The following is a 21,470-nucleotide window of genomic DNA, read 5'->3' on the forward strand; positions in this document are numbered from 1 at the left end:
AGGTTAGGTGAGGAATGGGACACAGGTATAGTTTCAAAGTTGCTGTCTGTACAGGAACAATTAAGCTCGAAACTCAACACATTAAAATATTGCTGTGCAAGGCACTTCAGTTTGTAGCAAGGCAGTTGTAGCATGACACCTGAAGGATTACAAAATCTGAAAGTTCCACTCATTACACCATTTCAAAATGAGCTTGACCAATTTTTCAAAGGTATTTTGTTTTATTCATGATACAAGTTGGAATGGTCCAAGGTTAAGGAATGTTTAATAGCCACATGCTATTATACATCTGAATCAAAATATGGCACTCTCAACATTCATTTCACCATCAAACCTCAGAATATTCCAACCTCCTGTTAAGTAAGCCTGCACACAGAAATTCGTTAAATAGATTGTCTGAAACATCAAAGCCCAGAAAACAGAAGAAACATTCCCCATCTTTGAAGCAGTACCGAAGGTACTGTAAAGAAATACTGTACCTGAAATAACTGCCTGGTAAATTTTGGCACCAATTTTAACATCACCTAATATTAAATACGTGGAGGAAAAGCAACAGTAAGACTGATGTGTGTTGTTTTTAATTTATGCATCACATGAAGGAGATTCAATAGTAAAATAATTCAGATTCAGACAGAAAGAACTGATACTGTAGTAAAAATAATTAAAAAATTACACAAATATATATATATATATATTTCTCTTCAGAAGAACCTCTTTACCACTTCTTCTTATGTTCATCCATCGAGACTCCACCAGGTCCCAATGCTACAACTAACAGAAGGCCACCAATCACAGACATGGTTTGGAAAAAGTCATACTTTAGGAAGTCATGCATGGGCTTGTAAACCGGGATTCTCCAAAATGGATTCTGAATCAGATTCAATGCAAAGAGCCAAATGACCAGTGTGAGAGCAGCTAACTTAGTCTTGAAACCAATCGCCACAAGGATTATCAAAGTAGTGCCAACAATGTCTTGAAGAATCTATGAAACAAAAGTTTTAACATATATTTAGGCATTATATTATTTGATTTTTTTAAAAAAAGTATTCTACTCTCCACTCAGGTCTCACAAAGTTATCAACTCACTGCAGTAACTTCCATGGATACCAGCATCCTTTCTAAACTTTAAGTTAATACACACACAACTCAAAAGCAAGTGTTAGGAACACTGCATCAGGAGACCATTCAGTCCCTCAACTCCATATCACTATTCAAATAGATCATGACTGATTCATAGTTTAAGTATCTGTAACTTGATTCCTTCACGAAGTCTCTTGTCTAATACTGCTGTCTAACAAAAACTATTAATCAACCTCAGTTTTAACACATTTAATTAATCCTCACCTACAAAAAAGCTGTCCTAGCTAAGAGGAGGTCAAGATTTCTCTTGCCCTTTGTATGAAGAAGTGTGTTCTGCCATTATCTTGAATAGCCTAGCTACAATTTTAAGATCACAGGCACAGTGGTTATCGCTGCTGCCTCACAGCGCCAGAAACCCGGGTTCAATTCCCGCCTCAGGCGACTGTCTGTGTAGAGTTTGCACATTCTCCCAGTGACTGCGTGGGTTTCCTCCGGGTACTCTGGTTTTCTCCCACAGTCCAAAAAATGTGCAGATTAGGTGAATTGGCCATAGTGTTACGTGAAGGGGTAAATGTAGGGGAATGGGTCTGGGTGGGTTGCTCTTCAGAGGGTCGGTATGGATTTCTTGGGCCGAAGGGCCTGTTTGCACACTATAAGTAATCTAATCTAATCAGTCCCTGTAATGCGAATGAGTTCTGTTCTCACGTCAGTTCACAAGTCTGAATGCAATGCAAGTTTGTAGGTTAGATCTTTACATTCAGCCCTTGTACCAAATTGCATTTGCCAGCTGGATGTTTGTAAATCAGGGAGCCCCTACACTGCTTGATTTGGATCCCCAGAAGAAACAGCACATATAATTACTATCAACTTGTTAAATTCATCTTCAATTCTGTCACTTTGTAATATTCTTTACACAAGTGAATACAGATCTAGTTTAAGCAAACTGCCATCAACTTAATCCTTTTCACTCCTGGTTAAACTACATGGCATTGAAGGGCAATATATTATTCCAAATCCACAAGGCTGTCAAGGCTTATGGTACTGGAAGCAAGGATGTGGAATGGAGACAACAATCAGATCAACCGTTAAGGGATCAAAATGGCTTTTGCGTGCTCCTATTACTTAAAGATTTATGATGAGCAGTGCTCAGAATTAAACACAATATTCTGAATAAAATCTAACTGAACTTTTAACATAACTATCATAACATTCCAATGGATTGTTTCACTGTGAAAGACTCATATCCGAGCTGGATCCTGTCCTTGTCTTGTATCACCGTCTCTGCAGTTGCTAATGTTCACTGGATAAACTAGAGGACAGAGACAAGGGTCACAAGCTAATATTTTAGGTCATGAACACTGAGGCAGTAATGGATGGTTTGGAGCTCCAACCAAGTGACAGCAGCCATGCTCTAACAGGTCTATGTTCTCACAGGCCCCCCCACCTACCACCATGCTCTCTCAGACTCTACCTAACTCAGCTCTCTCAAAGTGCAACAATTTTCAAGCTTTGAACTGGGGAAAACATTTGTGAAGCACTACCCCCTGCCTTCAATCATGATGGTGTACTCTAATCGAAACCCTAACCCGAAAATAGTGTATAGCAGAGTACACTGCCGATAGGAGATAGAAAAGGCAAGCTAAGGGACAGACAGAGACAAAAATAGCACAGTTGGACGACGTTCCTCTTCAGGCCTTGGGCCAGAGTTTAAATCCACTTAAAACAAACAGCATGAAAGACACTGAAGGTTGCAAGTTAACTGAACCAACATTGTTGCATCATTGTACAAGTACACAATCCTTTATCCGAAATCTTCAGGGCCAGCTGGTTTTCGGATTTCGGAATTTTTCAAATTTTGGAATAAAGTGACAGTTTCATAGTGAAATTAAAAATAAATTACAGAATAGTAGATGCACTTGTGAGTACTATGAGCACTGAGACAGAATTGATGCTTGCCAGTGCTGGGCTACGCTAACATGTCACATATGAGTGACATGGGTCAAGTGGGTATGGAGTTGGGTTAACTGTTTATGGAGAAAAAAACTTCATGTTAAAAACTTTGGATTTCGGATAAAGGATTGTCTATCTGTACAACGAGGGAGGACTGACCACAACAGAGCAAACTTCTGGATCAAAATTATCTTCGCACAGCAAGGTCACATACTGAACTAATGTATCAGATGGCATTTAAAGTAGAGGATTTTCTTTCTAATGACTCACCATAAGTGCATTCATGGAGAAATGCAACAAAGTCATGAACATTAGGACAAGCAGAACACGGCCTCCCAACTGCATGTACTGCCGTGGGGAATTAGTGTCCATGGTAGGGACACCTGCAAACATGGTTTTCCCTTCGGATCGAGACTCAGCCAGCAGTAGCAGCAAGCCACCACCCAGTGCAAGGTTCCTAAACAAGTAGGAGATCAAATAGGAGTACAGGTCATTTAACATTATGGATAAAATTTGGAAATCAAAATACAATCAGTTCTGATATAATGCGATAGTTCGGTTCCCGTGTGACACCGTGTTAGCACGTGATAGCAGCACCATTTAAACTAACTGGACCAGAATTGCATTATAGCCAATACAGGTAAGGAAAGTTCGCATTCTCCAAATAAAGGTCTAAATTTTCCAATCGCATATAGTCAATTTGTGTTGAAAAAACACACATTACAGCAGAACCGACTGTACTCTACTCTGCCAGAATTAATTACCCTTTAGGCAATGTAACATATACAAAAAGTAAGCTCTCTCTAATTAGAGTTAACATGTACTCACATGATTACAGTGAAAGGTTTATAAGTCACCACTTACAGCACCACCTTAAGTACAATGGTACTAAGATACAGATTCTTAAGTACAAATTCTTAGAAAAAAAATTAGAAAAATAATAAGTCGTCCAGTATTACAGACCTTGGGACTATCTTAGTTCCAAAAGTACAAAATCATAGGAATAAATCAGAAAAATAAAGAAATAATAAGTTTAAAATAACAGTCCTTTCAACCCAGTCCAAACCGGTGCCTCAACTCCAGACCTGGCTGGGCTTTGCCTTTAGTTTGTATTGGCCCTCACCTCCAGGTTCTCAAGGCCAGGAATCCTTGGCTGAGGCTCGCTTAACAACATTTCGCTTTAATGTTGTTTTATTTTTAAGGCTTGCTATCTCTAATAATGTAGCCAGTGCACCATATTCCTGCCCCCCCCCCCCCTCCCAATTCCCTGGAGTTACCTCCCCTGACTTTGTTTCTTCCCCTGCCCCCTCCATTCCTCTGGTTTTTCCTACCCAACCTCCTGCCTGGCCTCTCCTCCCACTTTAGGCATTCTCTTTTCCTTACTGTCATTTTGAACTTGCACTGACTGACTCCACCAAGTAGCAGAGATTGGTCCATAAGACATAGGAGCGGAAGTAAGGCCATTCGGCCCATCGAGTCCACTCCGCCATTCAATCGTGGCTGATGAGCATTTCAACTCCACTTACCCGCATTCTCCCCGTAGCCCTTAATTCCTTGTGACATCAAGAATTTATCAATTTCTGCCTTAAAGACATTTAGCGTCCCAGCCTCCACTGCACTCTGTGGCAATGAATTCCACAGGCCCACCACTCTCTGGCTGAAGAAATGTCTCCGCATTTCTGTTCTGAATTTACCCCCTCTAATTCTAAGGCTGTGTCCACGGGTCCTAGTCTCCTCACCTAACGGAAACAAATTTCCTAGCGTCCACCCTCTCCAAGCCACGTATTATCTTGTAAGTTTCTATTAGATCTCCCCTTAATCTTCTAAACTCCAATGAATACAATCCCAGGATCCTCAGCCGTTCCTCATATGTTAGACCTACCATTCCAGGGATCATCCGTGTGAATCTCCGCTGGACACGCTCCAGTGCCAGTATGTCCTTCCTGAGGTGTGGGGACCAAAACTGGACAGAGTACTCCAAATAGGGCCTAACCAGAGCTTTATAAAGTCTCAGTAGCATAACAGTGCTTTTATATTCCAACCCTCTTGAGATAATTGACAACATTGCATTCGCTTTCTTAATCACGGACTCAACCTGCATGTTTACCTTTCTAGAATCCTTAACTAGCACTCCCAGATCCCTCTGTACTTTGGCTTTATGAATTTTCTCATCATTTAGAAAGTAGTCCATGCTTCTATTCTTTTTTCCAAAGTGCAAGACCTCGCATTTGCTCACATTGAATTCCATCAGCCATTTCCTGGACCACTCCTCCAAACTGTCTAGTTCCTTCTGCAGCCTCCCCACTTCCTCAGTACTACCTGTCTGTCCACCTAACTTTGTATCATCAGCAAACTTCGCTAGAATGCCCCCAGTCCCTTCATCCAGATCATTAATATATAATGTGAACAGCTGTGGCCCCAACACTGAACCCTGCGGGACACCGCTTGTCACCGGCTGCCATTCCGAAAAAGAACCTTTTATCCCAACTCTCTGCCTTCTGTCAGACAGCCAATCCTCAATCCATACCAGTAGCTCACCTCGAACACCATGGGCCCTAACCTTGCTCAGCAGCCTCCTGTGTGGCACCTTATCAAAGGCCTTTTGGAAGTCTAGGTAGACCACATCCACTGGGTTTCCCTGGTCTAACCTACTTGTCACTTCTTCAAAGAACTCCCAACAGATTTGTCAGGCACGACCTCCCCTTACTAAATCCATGTTGACTTGTTCTAATCCGACCCTGCTCTTCCAAGAATTTAGAAACCTCATTCTTAATGATGGATTCTAGAATTTTACCAACAACTGAGGTTAGGCTAATTGGCCTATAATTTTCTATCTTTTGTCTTGATCCTTTCTTGAACAAGGGGGTTACAACAGCGATCTTCCAATCATCCGGGACTTTCCCTGACTCCAGTGACTTTTGAAAGATCTCAACCAACACCTCCGCTATTTCCTCAGCCACCTCCCTCAGAATTCTAGGATGTAACCCATCAGGGCCAGGAGATTTATCAATTTTAAGACCTTTTAGCTTTTCTAGCACTTTCTCTTTTGTAATGGCAACCATACTCAACTCAGCCCCCTGACTCCCTTTAATTGTTGGGATATTACTCATGTCTTCCACTGTGAAGACTGATGCAAAGTACTTATTAAGTTCTCCTGCTATTTCCTTATCTCCCATCACTAGGCTTCCAGCATCAGTTTGAAGTGGCCCAATGTCTACGCTTGCCTGTCGTTTGTTTCTTATGTATTCAAAGAAACTTTTACTATCATTTCTAATATTACTGGCTAGCCTACCTTCATATTTGATCCTCTCCTTCCTTATTTCTCTCTTTGTTATCCTCTGTTTATTTTTGTAGCCTTCCCAATCTTCTGATTTCCCAGTGCTCTTGGCCACTTTATAGGCTCTCTCTTTTTCTTTCATAGATTTCCTGACTTCCTTTGCCAGCCATGGCTGTCTAATCCCTCTCCGGATAATCTTTCTCTTCTTGGAGATGAACCTCTGTACAGTGTCCTCAATTTTACCCACAAACTCCTGCCATTTTAGCTCTACTGTCCTCCCTGCTAGGCTCTGCTTCCAGTCTATTTTCGTCAGTTCCTCTCTCATGCCCTCATAATTACCTTTATTTAACTGTAACACCATTACATCCGATTTTGCCTTCTCTCTTTCAAACTGCATACTGAACTCTACCATATTATGGTCGCTGCTTCTTAAGTGTTCCCTTACTTTAAGATCTTTTATAAAGTCTGGTTCATTACATAGCACTATGCCCAGAATAGCCTGCTCCTTTGTGGGCTCCATGACAAGCTGTTCCAAAAAACCATCCTGTAAGCATTCCATGAATTCCCTTTTTTTGGATCCACTGGCAACATTATTTACCCAGTCCACCTGCATATTGAAGTCTCCCATGATCACTGTGACCTTGCCTTTCTGACATGCCTTCTCTATTTCCCGGTACATGTTGCGCCCCGGTCCTGACCACTGTTAGGAGGTCTGTACATAACTCCCATTATGGTTTTTTTTGCCTTTGTGGTTCCTCAATTCCACCCACACAGACTCCACATCATCCGACGCTATGTCATTCAGCACCATAGATTTAATTTTGTTCTTAACTAACAAGGCAACCCCGCCCCCTCTGCCCACCTCCCTGTCTTTTCGATAAATTGAAAACCCTTGTATGTTTAACTGCCAGTCCTGACCCCCCTGTAACCACGTCTCTGTGATGCCTACCACATCATAATCATTCACGATGATCTGTGCCATTAGTTCGTCTGCTTTGTTATGAATGTTACGAGCATTCAGGTAAAGTGCAGGGGTGCTGCATTTCCTTACATTGACACATCTGGCACTAGGTAGAGTCCAATCTAAAAATGCAGCTAAGTTTCTTTAGTTAGGAGAAAGCAAGGACTGCAGATGGTGGAAATCAGAGTTGAAAAGTGTGGCACTGGAAAAGCAGAGCAGGTCAGGCAGCTCTGAGGAGCAGGAGAATCGATGTTTCGGGCATAAGCCCTTCATCAGTCATACTGCACAAACCAAAACAGGCCCTTCTTAAAAATATATTTAAAAATACTGTATTTTACAGAGGGATATAGTATACTGTATTTCTTTTATGGTGGAGAATTTTGTTTTACTTCATCTAGAAATGCAGTGCTGTACATATGTGGTACAGTATTTCAATTTGCTGTGTTATTCCCCTGGGCACAAATGTCCAAAGAGACCCAACTTTGACATTAACATCAATTTCTATGTGAACGTTTGATTGAAGTAGTTTCAGTTATGATTTTCAATTATGCAATCACAACTCTGTGAGGACTTTCTGTATATGTACTGTATACAGGACAAACTAGAATAAATTCAAAGATATCTAATCAAAATTTCTTTTTTCACAAATTCTCTCGAAAGAAAGGAGAGATTTAAAAGGATTTTTATGTCTACACATTCTTGTTCACACATAAAAGTCACTCTAACCCATGCTTACAGTTTTGAGCAAAGGGTGAATGAACTATGTTAAAGCCTCAAAGCTAAAGTTTTCATTTTAGCAGCCCAAGAAATGATCAGAAATTCTTTTCACTCCTGTACGTTAATTTTCAGTACAGCAATAACTCAGATTGACATACCTCATAAGGAATTTAAGGTCCCAGAGAATACTGTATGCAACAGTCTGAAAAGAAAAATCATAACAAACAAGTCATTATTTTCCTGAAACCACAACAGTCTAGATGACTGAATCGGATTATGACAGCACAGGAAGTAGTCCTCTGACTCATGAGACTGTGAGAGTGCCTTCAACCCATTCTCCTTTCCTTTTCTGAAAAGCATATACCTTTTCTCATCAATTATTATCCAGTTCTCTTTTAGAAGACTGGAGATTGTGCTTCCAACACCATTTCTGGCAGGGTTCTGGTTTTATGTTTTCATAATTTGTCAAATATTTTAAAAATTCTCTCTTACACTCCCACACTGTTCTTCCAATGATCTTAAATTTATATACGCCAGTTGGTGGTTAACCAAACAGAAATAAAAACCCATTCCTCTGATTCATCCTGACTTCAGAGTGTGGAACAGAGGTTATTCTCACAGTATGCTGCTCAGCTCAGTTATACTGCTTTGGAGTAAGTGCATTTTAAGCTAAGTACCAGCATTTGAAAGTTACCATGGTTCCAGCCTTTATTTAGGTTTTGGGTATTTGTCAATCTCTTGCCATTGCTTTGGAGATGGGAAAAGCAGCATCAACTATACACCAAGCAAGAAGAAACTCAGCAGGGAGATAAGAATTCAAAACGGTGGACAAGTAACAGTGTGCTACAGCCTGTTTGGTGAATGGAAAGGGTGTGCAGTATTAAGAGGTGGAATAGAGAGCTATTGACCCAAATTGCATTCATTGCACCCTCCCCAGAGGGCAGCAATGCACTACTACAGGCAGCACACATAAAGAAAGTCAATGTAAGCAGATTAAATGTGAAGATTCAAGTTATTTCAAGGTGGATATGATAGGGGTGGTAACAGAAGATTAATAAAGGCCTCTGAGTACAATTACTATCTTGTCTATAGGAATGGATCATGAGTTAATACCACAGTACCCATATATCGAGTTACTAATTGCAGACTATTCACAGTGAGATAGATCCAGCACAAACATTAGCCTTCCCAGCAGGGAAGAAAGAACAGGGATGATGGAAAATTGCAAATTGGCGTTTATGCAATTCAGGAGTAAAAGAACAGTTTCTTTGTATGCCTGGAACTTACCTGCATAGCAATGAGTACAAATAAACCACAGCAAGCATAAGGCACAAACTTCCGACTCAGCACCAGGATGCAACCACCTGTAAACAAAAAGACTGATGTTAAAAAGAAAGTCAGTGTTAAAATTATCCAAAAGCTGACACTTTCAGGATAATTTTCAACTTGCACTAAATACCAAAAGATATAGCAAATGTTAAGAAAAGGACAATACTTGATTTTGAAGCTCAAATTCTTTTAACCATACGGTATTTTTGTAGAACATAGATCAGTACAGTACAGGCCCTTTGGCCCTCGATGTTGTCCCAACATTTCATCCTGCTCTAAGCTCAAACTAACCTATATACCCTTCATTGTACCATCTTCCATGTGCCTACCCAAGAGTTGCTTAAATGTTCCTTATGTATCTGACTCTCCACCCACTGCCGGTAGTGCATTCCACGCATCCATACTCTGTGTAAAGAATCTACCTCTGACATCTCCCTTAAACCTTCCTCCAATCACCTTAAAATTATGTCCCTTCGTGATAGACATTACCACCATGGGAAAAAGTCTCTGGCCATCCACTCTATCTATGGCTCTTATCATCTTGTACACCTCTATCAAGTCACCTCTTATCCTTCTTTGCTCCAATGCGAAAAGCCCTAGCTCCCTCAATCTTTCTTCATAAGAAATACCTTCCAGTCCAGGCAGCATTCTGGTAAATCTCCTCTACACTCTCTCTAAAGCTTCCAGAGGTGACCAGACCTGAACACAATATTCCAAGTGTGTTCTAACCAGGGCTCTTTCCAGCTGCAGCATAACCTTGCAGTTCTTAAACTCAATCACCCTGCAAATGAAAGGCAACACACCATACACCTGCGTGACAACCCTATCAATCTGGGTGGCAACTTTGAGGGATCTATAGACATGGACCCCAAGATCCCACTGTTCCTCAACACTGCCAAGAATCCTCCCTTTAACCCTGTATTCTGCATTCAAATTCGACCTTCCAAAGTGAATCACTTCATACTTTTCCAGGTTGAATTCCATCTGCCACTTATCAGGCCAGTTCTGCATCATGTCAATGTCCTGTTGTAGCCTACAACAGCCCTCTACACTATCCACCACTCCACCAACTTTTATGTCATTGGCAAACGTACTAACTTGTAATGGTAGACCACCTAACCTGTGGCCCACTTATCTCCATAAACTATCTCTGTAAAGACAAAATGGAGAGAACACACCAAAAAGTACATAATTAATCATCGCCAATCTTAAATCACTCAACACTCAGCTTCCGTTATGAACTAGACATATCTAGTTTGCAATCAGTGATTGCAAACTGTGCTTATGAGAATTGGCTGGGGTTACAACAGAGGCTACTATGCTTTCACATAGTTAAAAATCACACAACACCAGGTTATAGTCCAACAGGTTTAATTAGAAGCACACTCGCTTTCGGAGCGACGCTCCTTCATCAGGTGATTGTCACCTGATGAAGGAGCGTCGCTCCGAAAGCGAGTGTGCTTCTAATTAAACCTGTTGGACTATAACCTGGTGTTGTGTGATTTTTAACTTTGTACACCCCAGGTCAACACCGGCATCTCCGAATCATGCTTTCACATGACCATTTCCTTGAAGTTGCTGCAATTTAAACTCATGTAACTATATTTTATCAGAACACTCCCATAGCAAACTCCATCCTCTGCCTGTCAGATGCTTGACTGATACCGTAACACTAATTTCACACTTACATCTATCTGTGCAGATTGATTTGATTTCAGATCTCTCTCATTTCGTCCTGTAGGCACACAGCATAGACCAGAGTCTGACTTGCAGGTTTAGCAAACACAGAACAGCACAGAGTAGTGATTGCTAAGTACGAGCAGACATCAGCAGAGTGGTATGCTCACACAAACATGGGATTGTGCTATGTTCATTTCATGGATGTATCATCTCTCTCAGGACCAAGCTGATATACCCACTGATCTATTTGTGTTCATTCAGTCAAAAAGGTGAAACCCAAGTTACATTGAATTTCCTTACAAATCTGTTTCACACTTCTCAGAGAGCACTGCTGATGTGTCAAGTTTCTCAGCATCACGTCTTTGGGCTAAAGCTAAAAAATACTGAAAAAATTTAAAATCCTGGACATGACTGGACTTTACTGCCCACATGCACAGCCACAGTGCATGAAAGCAAATAGATATGTAGGAAATTATATCAGAATTCCCCTTCATGGTAATTATCACAATCTCTTCTGGCTCACCAGCTTTAACATGCTTGGCAACAGGAGATCAACCTGTGGCAGAATTCTGAGCTAGTCAAGTATTTCAGATAACTGCAAGCGATTGACCAAGCTACCTGGTTTATTAAAAGAACATGGAATGCTGGACCTGTTATTGGAGCTAGTCTTCTTGATATTAGCTTCAAATCTAGGGCGGCATGGTGGCTCAGTGGTTAGCAATGCTGCCTCACAGCACAAGGGACCCTGGTTCAATTCCCGCCTCAGATGACTGACTGTCTGTTTGGAGTTTGCACATTCTCCCTGTGTCTGCGTGGGTTTCCTCTGGGTGCTCCAGTTTTCTCCCTCAACCCAAAGATGTGCAGGTCAGATGAACTGGCCATATTAAATAGCCCATAGTGTTAGGTGCATTAGTCACAGGAAAATGGGTCTGGATTACTCTTTGGAGGATCGGTGTGGACTTGTTGGGCCAAATGGCCTGTGTCCACACTATAGATAATCTCTCAAAAAAAATCTTCCTGTCAGCCCATCTTCAATAGGGAATGGTGATCCCAGCTGGATAAAAAGCAGGAAGCTAACGAATACTCCATGCAAATGAACTGCTTTAGCTAGTGCAAAATTATAGGTGACATCTCACTTTGAGTGTTGTCAATTTGCACCCAGCTTTCTAACATTAGTGCAGTGTGCTCTCTTGGGGAGATGTGCACCATACTGAGCAAACAGAAACTCCTCTTGAATGGTGTTGTTTACATGTGATGCATTCTACAGGTGAACCACTCAGATGACTGAAAAAAACTTCAAATTCTTGTAGAAAATGGATATTTTTGTTGTACATCTGGAAAACCCTTCACTGACACCTGCAAGATTAACTGGAATCTCACAATACCATTTTGAATGAGGTGGTTCTTAAAAGTGTACATAATACAGCAAATTAAAGATTCGTCATCCAAGTTCTCTCTCTCTTGATCTCCAGATTTCTCAACCATCAGAAATATAAAGAAAGCTATTTCTAGAGGGCTCTAGATGTTGATCACTCATTCTCTACTCATTATGACAAATACTTCATCTTCTGCCTAACATTCGAGGCATGATGAAAACTGGCAAGTTCTAGCAAAAGACACGTTTGAAGTTCCACCCCTTTCTGGTCACATGCACAAAAGAATTAAACATTATCATGAAAAAAAAACCTTTTGTTGCTAACTTATGTCTTGTTGTGTCAATGTAAATACTGTGGTATCTATGAAATTAATGCTGTCTCTGTGTGTTGTGGTTTAAAGTTTAACAGATTTAACAATAATTGAGAATGTTGATAATTTCTAATTCTTCTTGAGATAGAGTCCACACAAATAGAGAGATCTTTTGTTAGCACAAAACTTAAATATTAAAGAGTTGGGAACAGAAGTATGCCACGGTACCTAAAGTATGTTCTGCCATTTAATAATGACATGGTTAATCCAAGTACCACCACAATTTAACTCCAGCTTCCTCCCTATAACCTTGGTTACGAAGAAGCTATCCACCACGGCCTTAAAAATATTCAACAATTCTGCTTTCACCATCTTTCAAGGAACAGAATTCCAAAGAGCCTTCAAAACTGTGAAAGAAAAAGAAAATGCCTCATCTCTCAAGTGGGTGATGCCACATTTTCAAATCGTAACCCCCTAGTTCTGAATTCTCTCAAGAAAGAATAATATCCTTTCCACATTATGCTCTATTAAGACCCTCAAGATCTTGTATGTTTTAATCAAGTCACCCCTTAAAGTCCAGTAGATACAAACCTAACCTGTCCAAACTTTCTACATAAGAAAACTTACTTGCTCTAGGCATTAGTCTGAAACCTTCTCTGAACCGCTTTCAATGCATTGATTTCCTTTCTTAAAAATGGTGATTAATGCTGTACACAATATTCCAGATACGGTCTCATCAATGCCCTGTATACCTGAAGCATAGCTTCCATACTTTTGTACTCAAATCCCCTTGCAATAAGTTATAACATTGTGCTAGCTTTCCTATTTACTGGTTATACCTGCAAACTGTTTTGCTACTCATGCATGAGGATACTCAGGTTCTTCTGCACCTCAGATATCTGTAATATCTCACCATTTGAATAATATGTTTCATTTTCATTCTTCCTGCCAAATAGACAATAATACATTTTCTGCTTCCCTCCTGTTTTATTTTGAATAAAAGAGTTAATGTGCTATTTTCCAATTATGGAACTTTCCCCAAATCTTTGGAATTTTGGAAAAGAAGAATTAATATTGCCACGATCTAACAGGGCACTTCTTTTAAGATCCGAGGATGAAGTCCATTAGAAGCCAGGGACTTTTCAGTCTGCAGACCCAACTGTCTTTTTTAAAACAATACATAATTACAGAAGCTTATGTTACTTTGCGTCAGTTAATAAAAGTAGCATGGGAGAATGAAAAGGTAGTCCCTGAGGTAAAAGGGGAAACCTAAAATAAACTAAAAAATGCCCTCCAAACCACTTCCCCACAATCACTTTGACTGATGTTCCTTTGACAAACAGTTATTCTTTCCATCATTTGGCCTTTTTTCCTTCTAAAATTTACCTCATCACCATGTCTGACTTATCTTTTCCTGAGTCAATTCCTTCTGATATTTTTGTTTAATGCATATTATTATCCTATTTGCCAAACTTTCAGATATTTCATGTTAGGAAAACATTTGAATCTTATGATGTTACTCATCCAAATATTTCATTCTCTTCTCTCCTGTTACAAGATATTTTTCTCCTGGAACACACTTCTACCTAACAGCTGCCCATTTCTAGACATTTCCCTATCAGATTATGAACAAGAGTCAACATTTCCATAACAAATGAAGATATTTCTTAGGTAAATTCACCGTTTGATGTCCAGTGATGAGCCATGCAGATCTGAAATATCTGAGGTTCAGTCCCTGATCTGTGTTTACTGATCCTGTTCAGACATGCAATGAGTTATATATGACTTCACTAGAAACTGCTTAAGTTGAAGATGAGCAAGAGTTATCTCCTGCCCACAAAATTAAATTGAAACCAAAGAAAGCTTTCCTGTAAAGCTTATAAGATCCTATTAAAGGTATTTCTGAGATCTTTGTTCTAGAGAAAAATGCATATCAGAAAACCAGCACAGCTCACCAAGCCTATTCAAATACAGAACAAAAACAAACTGTTGTTCACCTTAAATTGAAGAAATACTTTTTCTTATTCAATTATGGAATGAGACCTGTACTTCTGGGGTTAAACTTGGAGGAGAGATTATATAAATTAGACCTATTTTCTCTAGAACTTAGAAGGCTAAAGGGTGACCTGATTAAGATTTTAAGATATTAACAGGAAAAGACAATTTACAGGAAAAGACAGGCTATATGCAGGTAAACTATTTCCACTGATTGGGGATTCTAGAATCAGGGCATAGTCTGATAATTAGGCCTAGACCATTCAGAGGAGATGATAGGGACATAGTTAGGGTGAATGGTCAAGGTTTTTCCCCCAGGATAGGGGAGTCCAAAACTAGATGGCATAGGTGAGAGGGGAAAGATTTAAAAGGGACCTAATGAGCAACCTTTTCCATGCAGAGGGTGGTGAGTGTATGGAATGAGCTGCCAGAGGAAGCGGTGGAGGCTGGTACAATTACAACATTTAAAAGGCATTTGGATAGATATATGAATAGGAAGGGATATGAGCCAAATGCTGGCAAATGGGACTAGATTAACTTAGATTATCTGGTCAGCATGGATGAGTTGGACCAAAAGGTCTGTTTCCATGCTGAAAATGTGTTGCTGGAAAAGCGCAGCAAGTCAGGCAGCATCCAGGGAACAGGAGAATCGACGTTTCGGGCATAAGCCCTTCTTCAGGAATGAGGAAAGTTTGTCCAGCAGGCTAAGATAAAAGATAGGGAGGAGGGACTTGGGGGAGGGGCGTCGGAAATGTGATAGGTGGAAAGAGGTCAAGGTGAGGGTGATAGGTCAGACTGGGGTGGGGGCGGAGAGGTCAGGAAGAAGATTGCAGGTTAGGAAGGCGGTGCTGAATTCGATGGATTTGACTGAGACAAGGTGGGGGGAGGGGAAATGAGGAAACTGGTGAAATCCGAGTTCATCCCTTGTGGTTGGAGGGTTCCTAGGTGGAAGATGAGGCGCTCTTCCTCCAACCGTCGTTTTGTTGTGGTCTGGCGATGGAGGAGTCCAAAGACCTGCATATCCTTGGTGGAGTGGGAGGGGGAGTTGAAATGTTGAGCCACAGGGTGGTTGGGTTGGTTGGTCCGGGTGTCCCAGAGGTGTTCTCTGAAACGCTCCGCAAGTAGCCAGCCTGTCTCCCCAATATAGAGGAGGCCACATCGGGTGCAGAGGATGCAATAGATGATGTGTGTGGAGGTGCAGGTGAATCTGTGGCGGATATGGAAGTTTCTTTTGGGGCCTTGGAGGGAGGTGAGGGGGGAGGTGTGGGCGCAAGTCTTGCACATCCTGCGGTTGCAGGGGAAGGTGCTGGGAGTGGAGGTTGGGTTGGTGGGTGGTGTGGATCTGACGAGGGAGTCACGGAGGGAGTGGTCTTTACGGAATGCTGATAGGGGAGGGGAGGGAAATATACTGTACAGCTCTATGAGGAAGCAAACAAAGGATGGTAGATGTTTGGTAGTGGATGTTGGATCAGTTGTTAATTTTAAATCTGAGATAGATACATTTTTGTTAGGCAAAGGTATTAAGGGATATGGCCAAAGGCAGGTACATGAGTTAGGCCGTAGATCAGCCATGATCTAATTGAATGGTGAAACACGTTCAAGGGGCTGATTGGCCTACACCAGTTCCTATGGGGATGTAATTGGCCAGGTCAGTATTTATTACCTATTCCCAAATGCCCTCCAGAAGATGATGAACTGTCTTCTTGAAATATCCATTTGGTGTAGGCAGACCCATAGTGCTGTTAGGGAGGGGGCAGGAGATTGTCCCAGTGACATAGCGATATACTTCCAAGTCAGGATAGTGAATGGCTGAAGGGGAATTTGCGGGTGGTGGTATTTCTATGTATCTGAACAATTTCTTCCTGGAAGACAAGGAGCTGTGGAGGATCAAAACCATCTTCAGGAACATAAATTATTAAAAGCTAGTGCAAAGGCCATCGAAGGTTGTTTGTCAGTGTGGACTACAAAATAGAGGAAGTTACACCTCAGTCATACAGCAAAATTGGCCTGTCTTTAGTTTTGGCTCCTACACCAAGTAGTAAACAAATTAGTCTTAGGGTGTGTATAGTGCAGATTCGCCAGCATACCAAGCATAATAGGGTTGAATTATAGCAAAGGTTGTGCAAGTATACCTTGCACTGCCTTGAATTTAGAAGGTTGATGAGTGACCTAATTGAAGTGGTTGAAATGATGTTGGATTCAATATGCAGTTTGAGAAAATCTATTTTATCCAGTGAGTAGATACATATCTAGGGAGCACAATCTTAAAAATAGAGTTTGGCTATTTAAGTGTGTAATCAGGGAAACACCTTTTCACACAAAGGATAATAGAATGCTGAACTTGCATCCTCAAAAGATGTCGATGTTAATTGAATGGAAATTGTCGCACTCCTATCAATGATGTTGATTAAAGGCAGGGAAGTGGAATGGAGTTACAGGTCCACTATTATTTAATATAACGACTAAATGAGTTGTAAAGGTTGAAAGACCTACTCCTATCTGCAATACCCAGCACTGCAATGTATTACAATGTTAAACAAAGCCTCTTAAGAAATGCTTAACGTCCTGAAGATTTCAGAGGCAGTGTTGGACACCAAAGCCATCACTTCTTTTTTCTGAATGAAACTACACAAATTTTATGAAACTCAATATACTATCCAATCACTCACCTAGCTGCCCGACCATATTAAGCAAAACAAACATGGTGGCAAGGAAGTTCCCACAGTGCCAGGCCATGTTGATGTAGTCACACTGTTCATTCCATTGGAACCACATGCGAATCCCATCTTCCAAGAATGTGCTGATCAGACACAAGTGTGCAACATGAGGCAGGAAACGCTTGGTCACACGTAAAAACTGAAAAACAAATAGAAATTATGTCATTCTAAAGTTAAAATGAGCACGTAAATGACAAATGTCAATGTGTTGTGACTGGCTCTTTCCTGCTTTTCTGGATTACTTTATTTCAACTGTATTAATACTGCTTATTCAGATTAATCTCTGATTGAGAGACAGAAAATGTTGCACACTACTTTTGATGAAGTGACTATAAAGTTCAGAGTTAAAAGGTGATAATCACACAGAGTTAGAGTGGAGTTATTCAGGTTTCATGGACCAATCAACCAGAGTTTAAGACAAAGAGAAGCCCCACAGATTACAGATTCACATTTCAGTCTTAAACGTAATAACAAAGGAATGTAGAACAGAAACAGTGTGGTTTTCTGCAGTAAGGAAATAAATATATTTTCTTTTGTAAGCAGTAATAAGTTTACATCTCATCCAGGGCTTTGTCTTACACAAAGATTCTGTACACAATTGGAGGCAAGGAATTTGGAAGCTGAACTGAATATTTTTACACGTCAATTAATCAAAATTCTAAACTCTCTTGTCAAGAGTCACTGTATTAAAAATAATGCATGCTTGCTCTTGTTTAAAAGTACATCCGTTGAATCAACTAATCCACTGGAAATTGGTACAAATTGTACCTATAAAATAGAACTCTCACTATATGTCCATGCCAAAAATCAATGTTTTAACTAAGTTTTACATCGACAGTATCACTATTTCAACATATTGTACAAAATGTACTATTTAGCTTTTAAATCAGGTGACCATTTACTAACATTCATCAAACCATTTAACTTTAATTTGCAAACTACTTATCCACTTTTCGAATAAACAAGGTTAGGAATCAAATTTCTGGTATGAACTGTTCTCTACTGCTTTGCTGATGACCTTACATGTAAACAGTGTCATTTGGTGATAATTTATTTCAGCAAGTTTTGAGAGGATTTGTAGCTCAAGTTGAGGTTCTGGATTTGGTTTGCTCGCTGAGCTGTTTCATCATCATACTAGGTAACATCATCAGTGAGACTCTGGTGAAGCACTGGTGGTATGGCCCACTTTTTATTTGTGTGTATAGGTTTCCTTGGGTTGGTGATGTCATTTCCTGGTGATGTTCTTTTTCTCAGGGGGTGGTAAATGGGATCCAAGTCAACGTGTTTGTTGATCGAGTTCCGGAGTGCCGCGCTTCTAGGAATTCTCGTGCATGTCTCTGTTTGGCTTGTCCTAGGATAGATGTGTTGAGGCCTCATCTTCTGCCTGGAAACCCTCCAACCACAAGGGATGAACTCAGATTTCTCCAGTTTCCTCATTTCCCCTCCCCCCACCTTGTCTCAGTCAAATCCCTCGAACTCAGCACCGCCTTCCTAACCTGCAATCTTCTTCCTGACCTCTCTGCCCCCACCCCACTCCGGCCTATCACCCTCACCTTGACCTCCCTCCACCTATCGCAATTCCAACGCCTCTCCCCCAAGTCCCTCCTCCCTACCTTTTATCTTAGCCTGCTGGACACACTTTCCTCATTCCTGAAGGGCTTATGCCCGAAACATCGATTCTCCTGTTCCTTGGATGCTGCCTGACCTGCTGTGCTTTTCCAGCAACACATTTTCAGCTCTCATCTCCAATAAGAGTCAACCTAACCATTGCCCCTTGATGTTCAATAATGTTACCATCATTGAATTCCCCCAAGATCAATATCCTGGAGGTTACCATTGACCAGAAATTCAATTGGACTCACCACATAAACACAATGGCTACAAGAACAGGTCAGAACCTAGGAACACTGCAGCGATTAACTCACCACCTGACTTCCCAAAGCCTATCCATCATCCATATGGCCCAATCAGGAGTTGATGGGAAAATACTCCCCACTTACCTGGATGAGCGCAGTTCCAACAACACTCAAGATGCTTTACACCATCCAGCTCAAAGTTGCACACTTAATTGGAACCATGTCCACAAAAACCTACTTCTTCCACCACTAACACTCAATACACACGACTGTTAGTATCTACAAGATGCACGGCAAAAATTCACCAAAAATCATTTGACAGCGCTTTTTAAACCCATGATCACTTCCATCTAGAAGGACAAGGGCAGGAATACACCCCTGCAAGTTCCCCTCAAAGCCATTCATCATTCTGACTTGGAAATATATTGCCTTTTCTTCAATGTCACTAGGTAAAAATCCTGGAATTCCGACCCTAATATCATTGTGGGCCAACTTACAGCATAGGGACGGCAACAGTTAAAGGAGGCAGCTCACCACCACCTTCTCAAGGGGCAACTAGATATGGGCAGAAAACACTGGTCAGTCAGCGATGTCCATATCCCAATAGTGAATAAAAATTGCATAATCTAGAGTTATACTATATACTGCATTCACCTAATAAATCAAAGAACTTGATCTACCCAAAACAACAAATGGGAAAACTGATCTACACTTGGCAAATATGGCTTTAGTGCCCTATAAATAAATACAGAATAAAGTTTGCCCAAAACTGCAAGATGGCACACAATCTGTTTCAATCCACGTCAATGTCACAAACTACTGAATCACTTGTTTTTGTGACTAAACAGAACCGTTTTCGCTCTCCCTTAGAGTAAGGGTTTATGAAACAATCATACACAAGAAATTTGCTGAATTTAACTTTAAAAAATGTAAGCATTTGAAAGATTTCGGTAAAGTTTAGTACACCGATTCATGTGTTAACACACTCTTTTAAAACATGAACAAGGTGTTGTGCATTATGAAGGGTTTTTAACTTTATGAATTAAGACATTTAGTCCTGTTTGATCTAGCATTAACTTTTTTTTTTACAATAAGCAGTACTTCATTGTAGTGTTTTATCGCACAGCCACAAGGTGAGGGATCCCAGCTCAGCACAGAGTATGTTGAGGGGTCAACCCTCGTGCCCAGGCTGCGGCTGCGGCTGCTGCCCTCCTACACTAGGCCCGAGATTCCCCCCCACCCCCCTCTCCTAGTAACACGATCCCCGGGCGGAGGGTCCCTGAGCGGCGGCTAGGGGCGGCCGGTGACCCTGGCTGAGGCCGGGCGGAGGCTAACCTGGTCAGCGAGGTCCTCGGCGGTCCCCATCACATCAGACTGCACCGACATCTCGGTGTACCTATTCCGGGCGCGGGGCGGGAGGGGGGCGGGGGAAGAAAAGGGGGATGGGCGAAGGCGAGACTGCGCCGCGTGCCCGATTGCCACGTCTCAGCGCGCCAGGCAACGGGTACGAGCCCGGTCGGCGGCACGTAAGAGCCGGAGGCGGGGGGGGCTGAAGCGGACGTGAAAGAGCTTGAGGAAGCGGGCAATAAATATAGAAGGAAAGGCGGACGCGAAAGCAGCAGCCGTCCTCGGGGGGAAAGCGGACGCGAAAGGAGCAGCCGCCCTCGCGGGGAAAGCGGACGCGAAAGGAGCAGCCGCCCTCGCGGGGAAAGCGGACGCGAAAGGAGCAGCCGCCCTCGCGGGGAAAGCGGACGCGAAAGTGATGGGGAGGGGGAGAGGAGCAGAGGAAGGGAAGCGGACGCGATAGGAAGAGAGTGGGTCGGGACCTGCGCAAGATCTCAGGGACCATTGGGAAAGCAACACGTAGGTGGGAACTGCAGGTTTACACACACCGCCAACACAAGGACTGGCCAGTGAGGAACCAGTAGGGAATTGGAGGTTGTATAAGTTTTGAAATGCGAATTCGCAGAGATGGATTGGGTAGCCTTTCGAAGAGTTCAGAGGGCATAGGCAATGGTTCATGTTTAAAGAACGTGTGCATGAAATAGAATTACTAATTCCTGTCTGGCGCAAATATAAAAGAGGAACCGTGACTCTCAAAAGTTAAATTAGACGTGGCATTAGATCCAAAGTGGAAACGATAAAATTGCCAGAAAAAAGTCAGCAAACCTGAGGACTATAACAGTTTAGAAATTCAGCAAAGAGGACGAGGGGAAAATACG

At 41.6% G+C, this 21,470-nt stretch overlaps 1 protein-coding gene across 1 annotated transcript; it reads right to left on the bottom strand.

Annotated features, from left to right (window-relative positions):
* Window positions 1–562: 562 nt before the first annotated feature.
* On the bottom strand, window positions 563–20,772 carry LOC122552293 (surfeit locus protein 4-like). The gene is made up of 6 exons (XM_043695006.2): window positions 20,584–20,772; window positions 17,345–17,531; window positions 9,273–9,349; window positions 8,144–8,187; window positions 3,301–3,487; window positions 563–982 (listed from the first exon to the last, which is right to left on the bottom strand). Exons 1-6 carry the CDS (start codon window positions 20,632–20,634, stop codon window positions 716–718), a joined length of 813 nt encoding a protein of 270 aa, XP_043550941.1. The 5' UTR covers window positions 20,635–20,772; the 3' UTR covers window positions 563–715.
* Between the last annotated feature and the right edge of the window lie 698 nt (window positions 20,773–21,470).

Source organism: Chiloscyllium plagiosum, unplaced genomic scaffold (genome assembly GCF_037043375.1).
Source record: "Chiloscyllium plagiosum isolate Xiang-an unplaced genomic scaffold, Cpla_swu_hap1 HiC_scaffold_45, whole genome shotgun sequence".
Lineage (NCBI taxonomy): Eukaryota > Metazoa > Chordata > Chondrichthyes > Orectolobiformes > Hemiscylliidae > Chiloscyllium > Chiloscyllium plagiosum.

Coding starts and splice junctions, on each gene's coding strand:
- LOC122552293 (XM_043695006.2), bottom strand. CDS start 20,634: ATGTCGGTGCAGTCTGATGTGATGGGGACCGCCGAGGACCTCGCTGAC. Junction 17,532..20,583: donor CCGAGGACCTCGCTGACCAG/GTTAGCCTCCGC, acceptor TTTGTTTTTCAG/TTTTTACGTGTGACCAAGCG. Junction 3,488..8,143: donor GACCTTAAATTCCTTATGAG/GTATGTCAATCT, acceptor CTACTTGTTTAG/GAACCTTGCACTGGGTGGTG.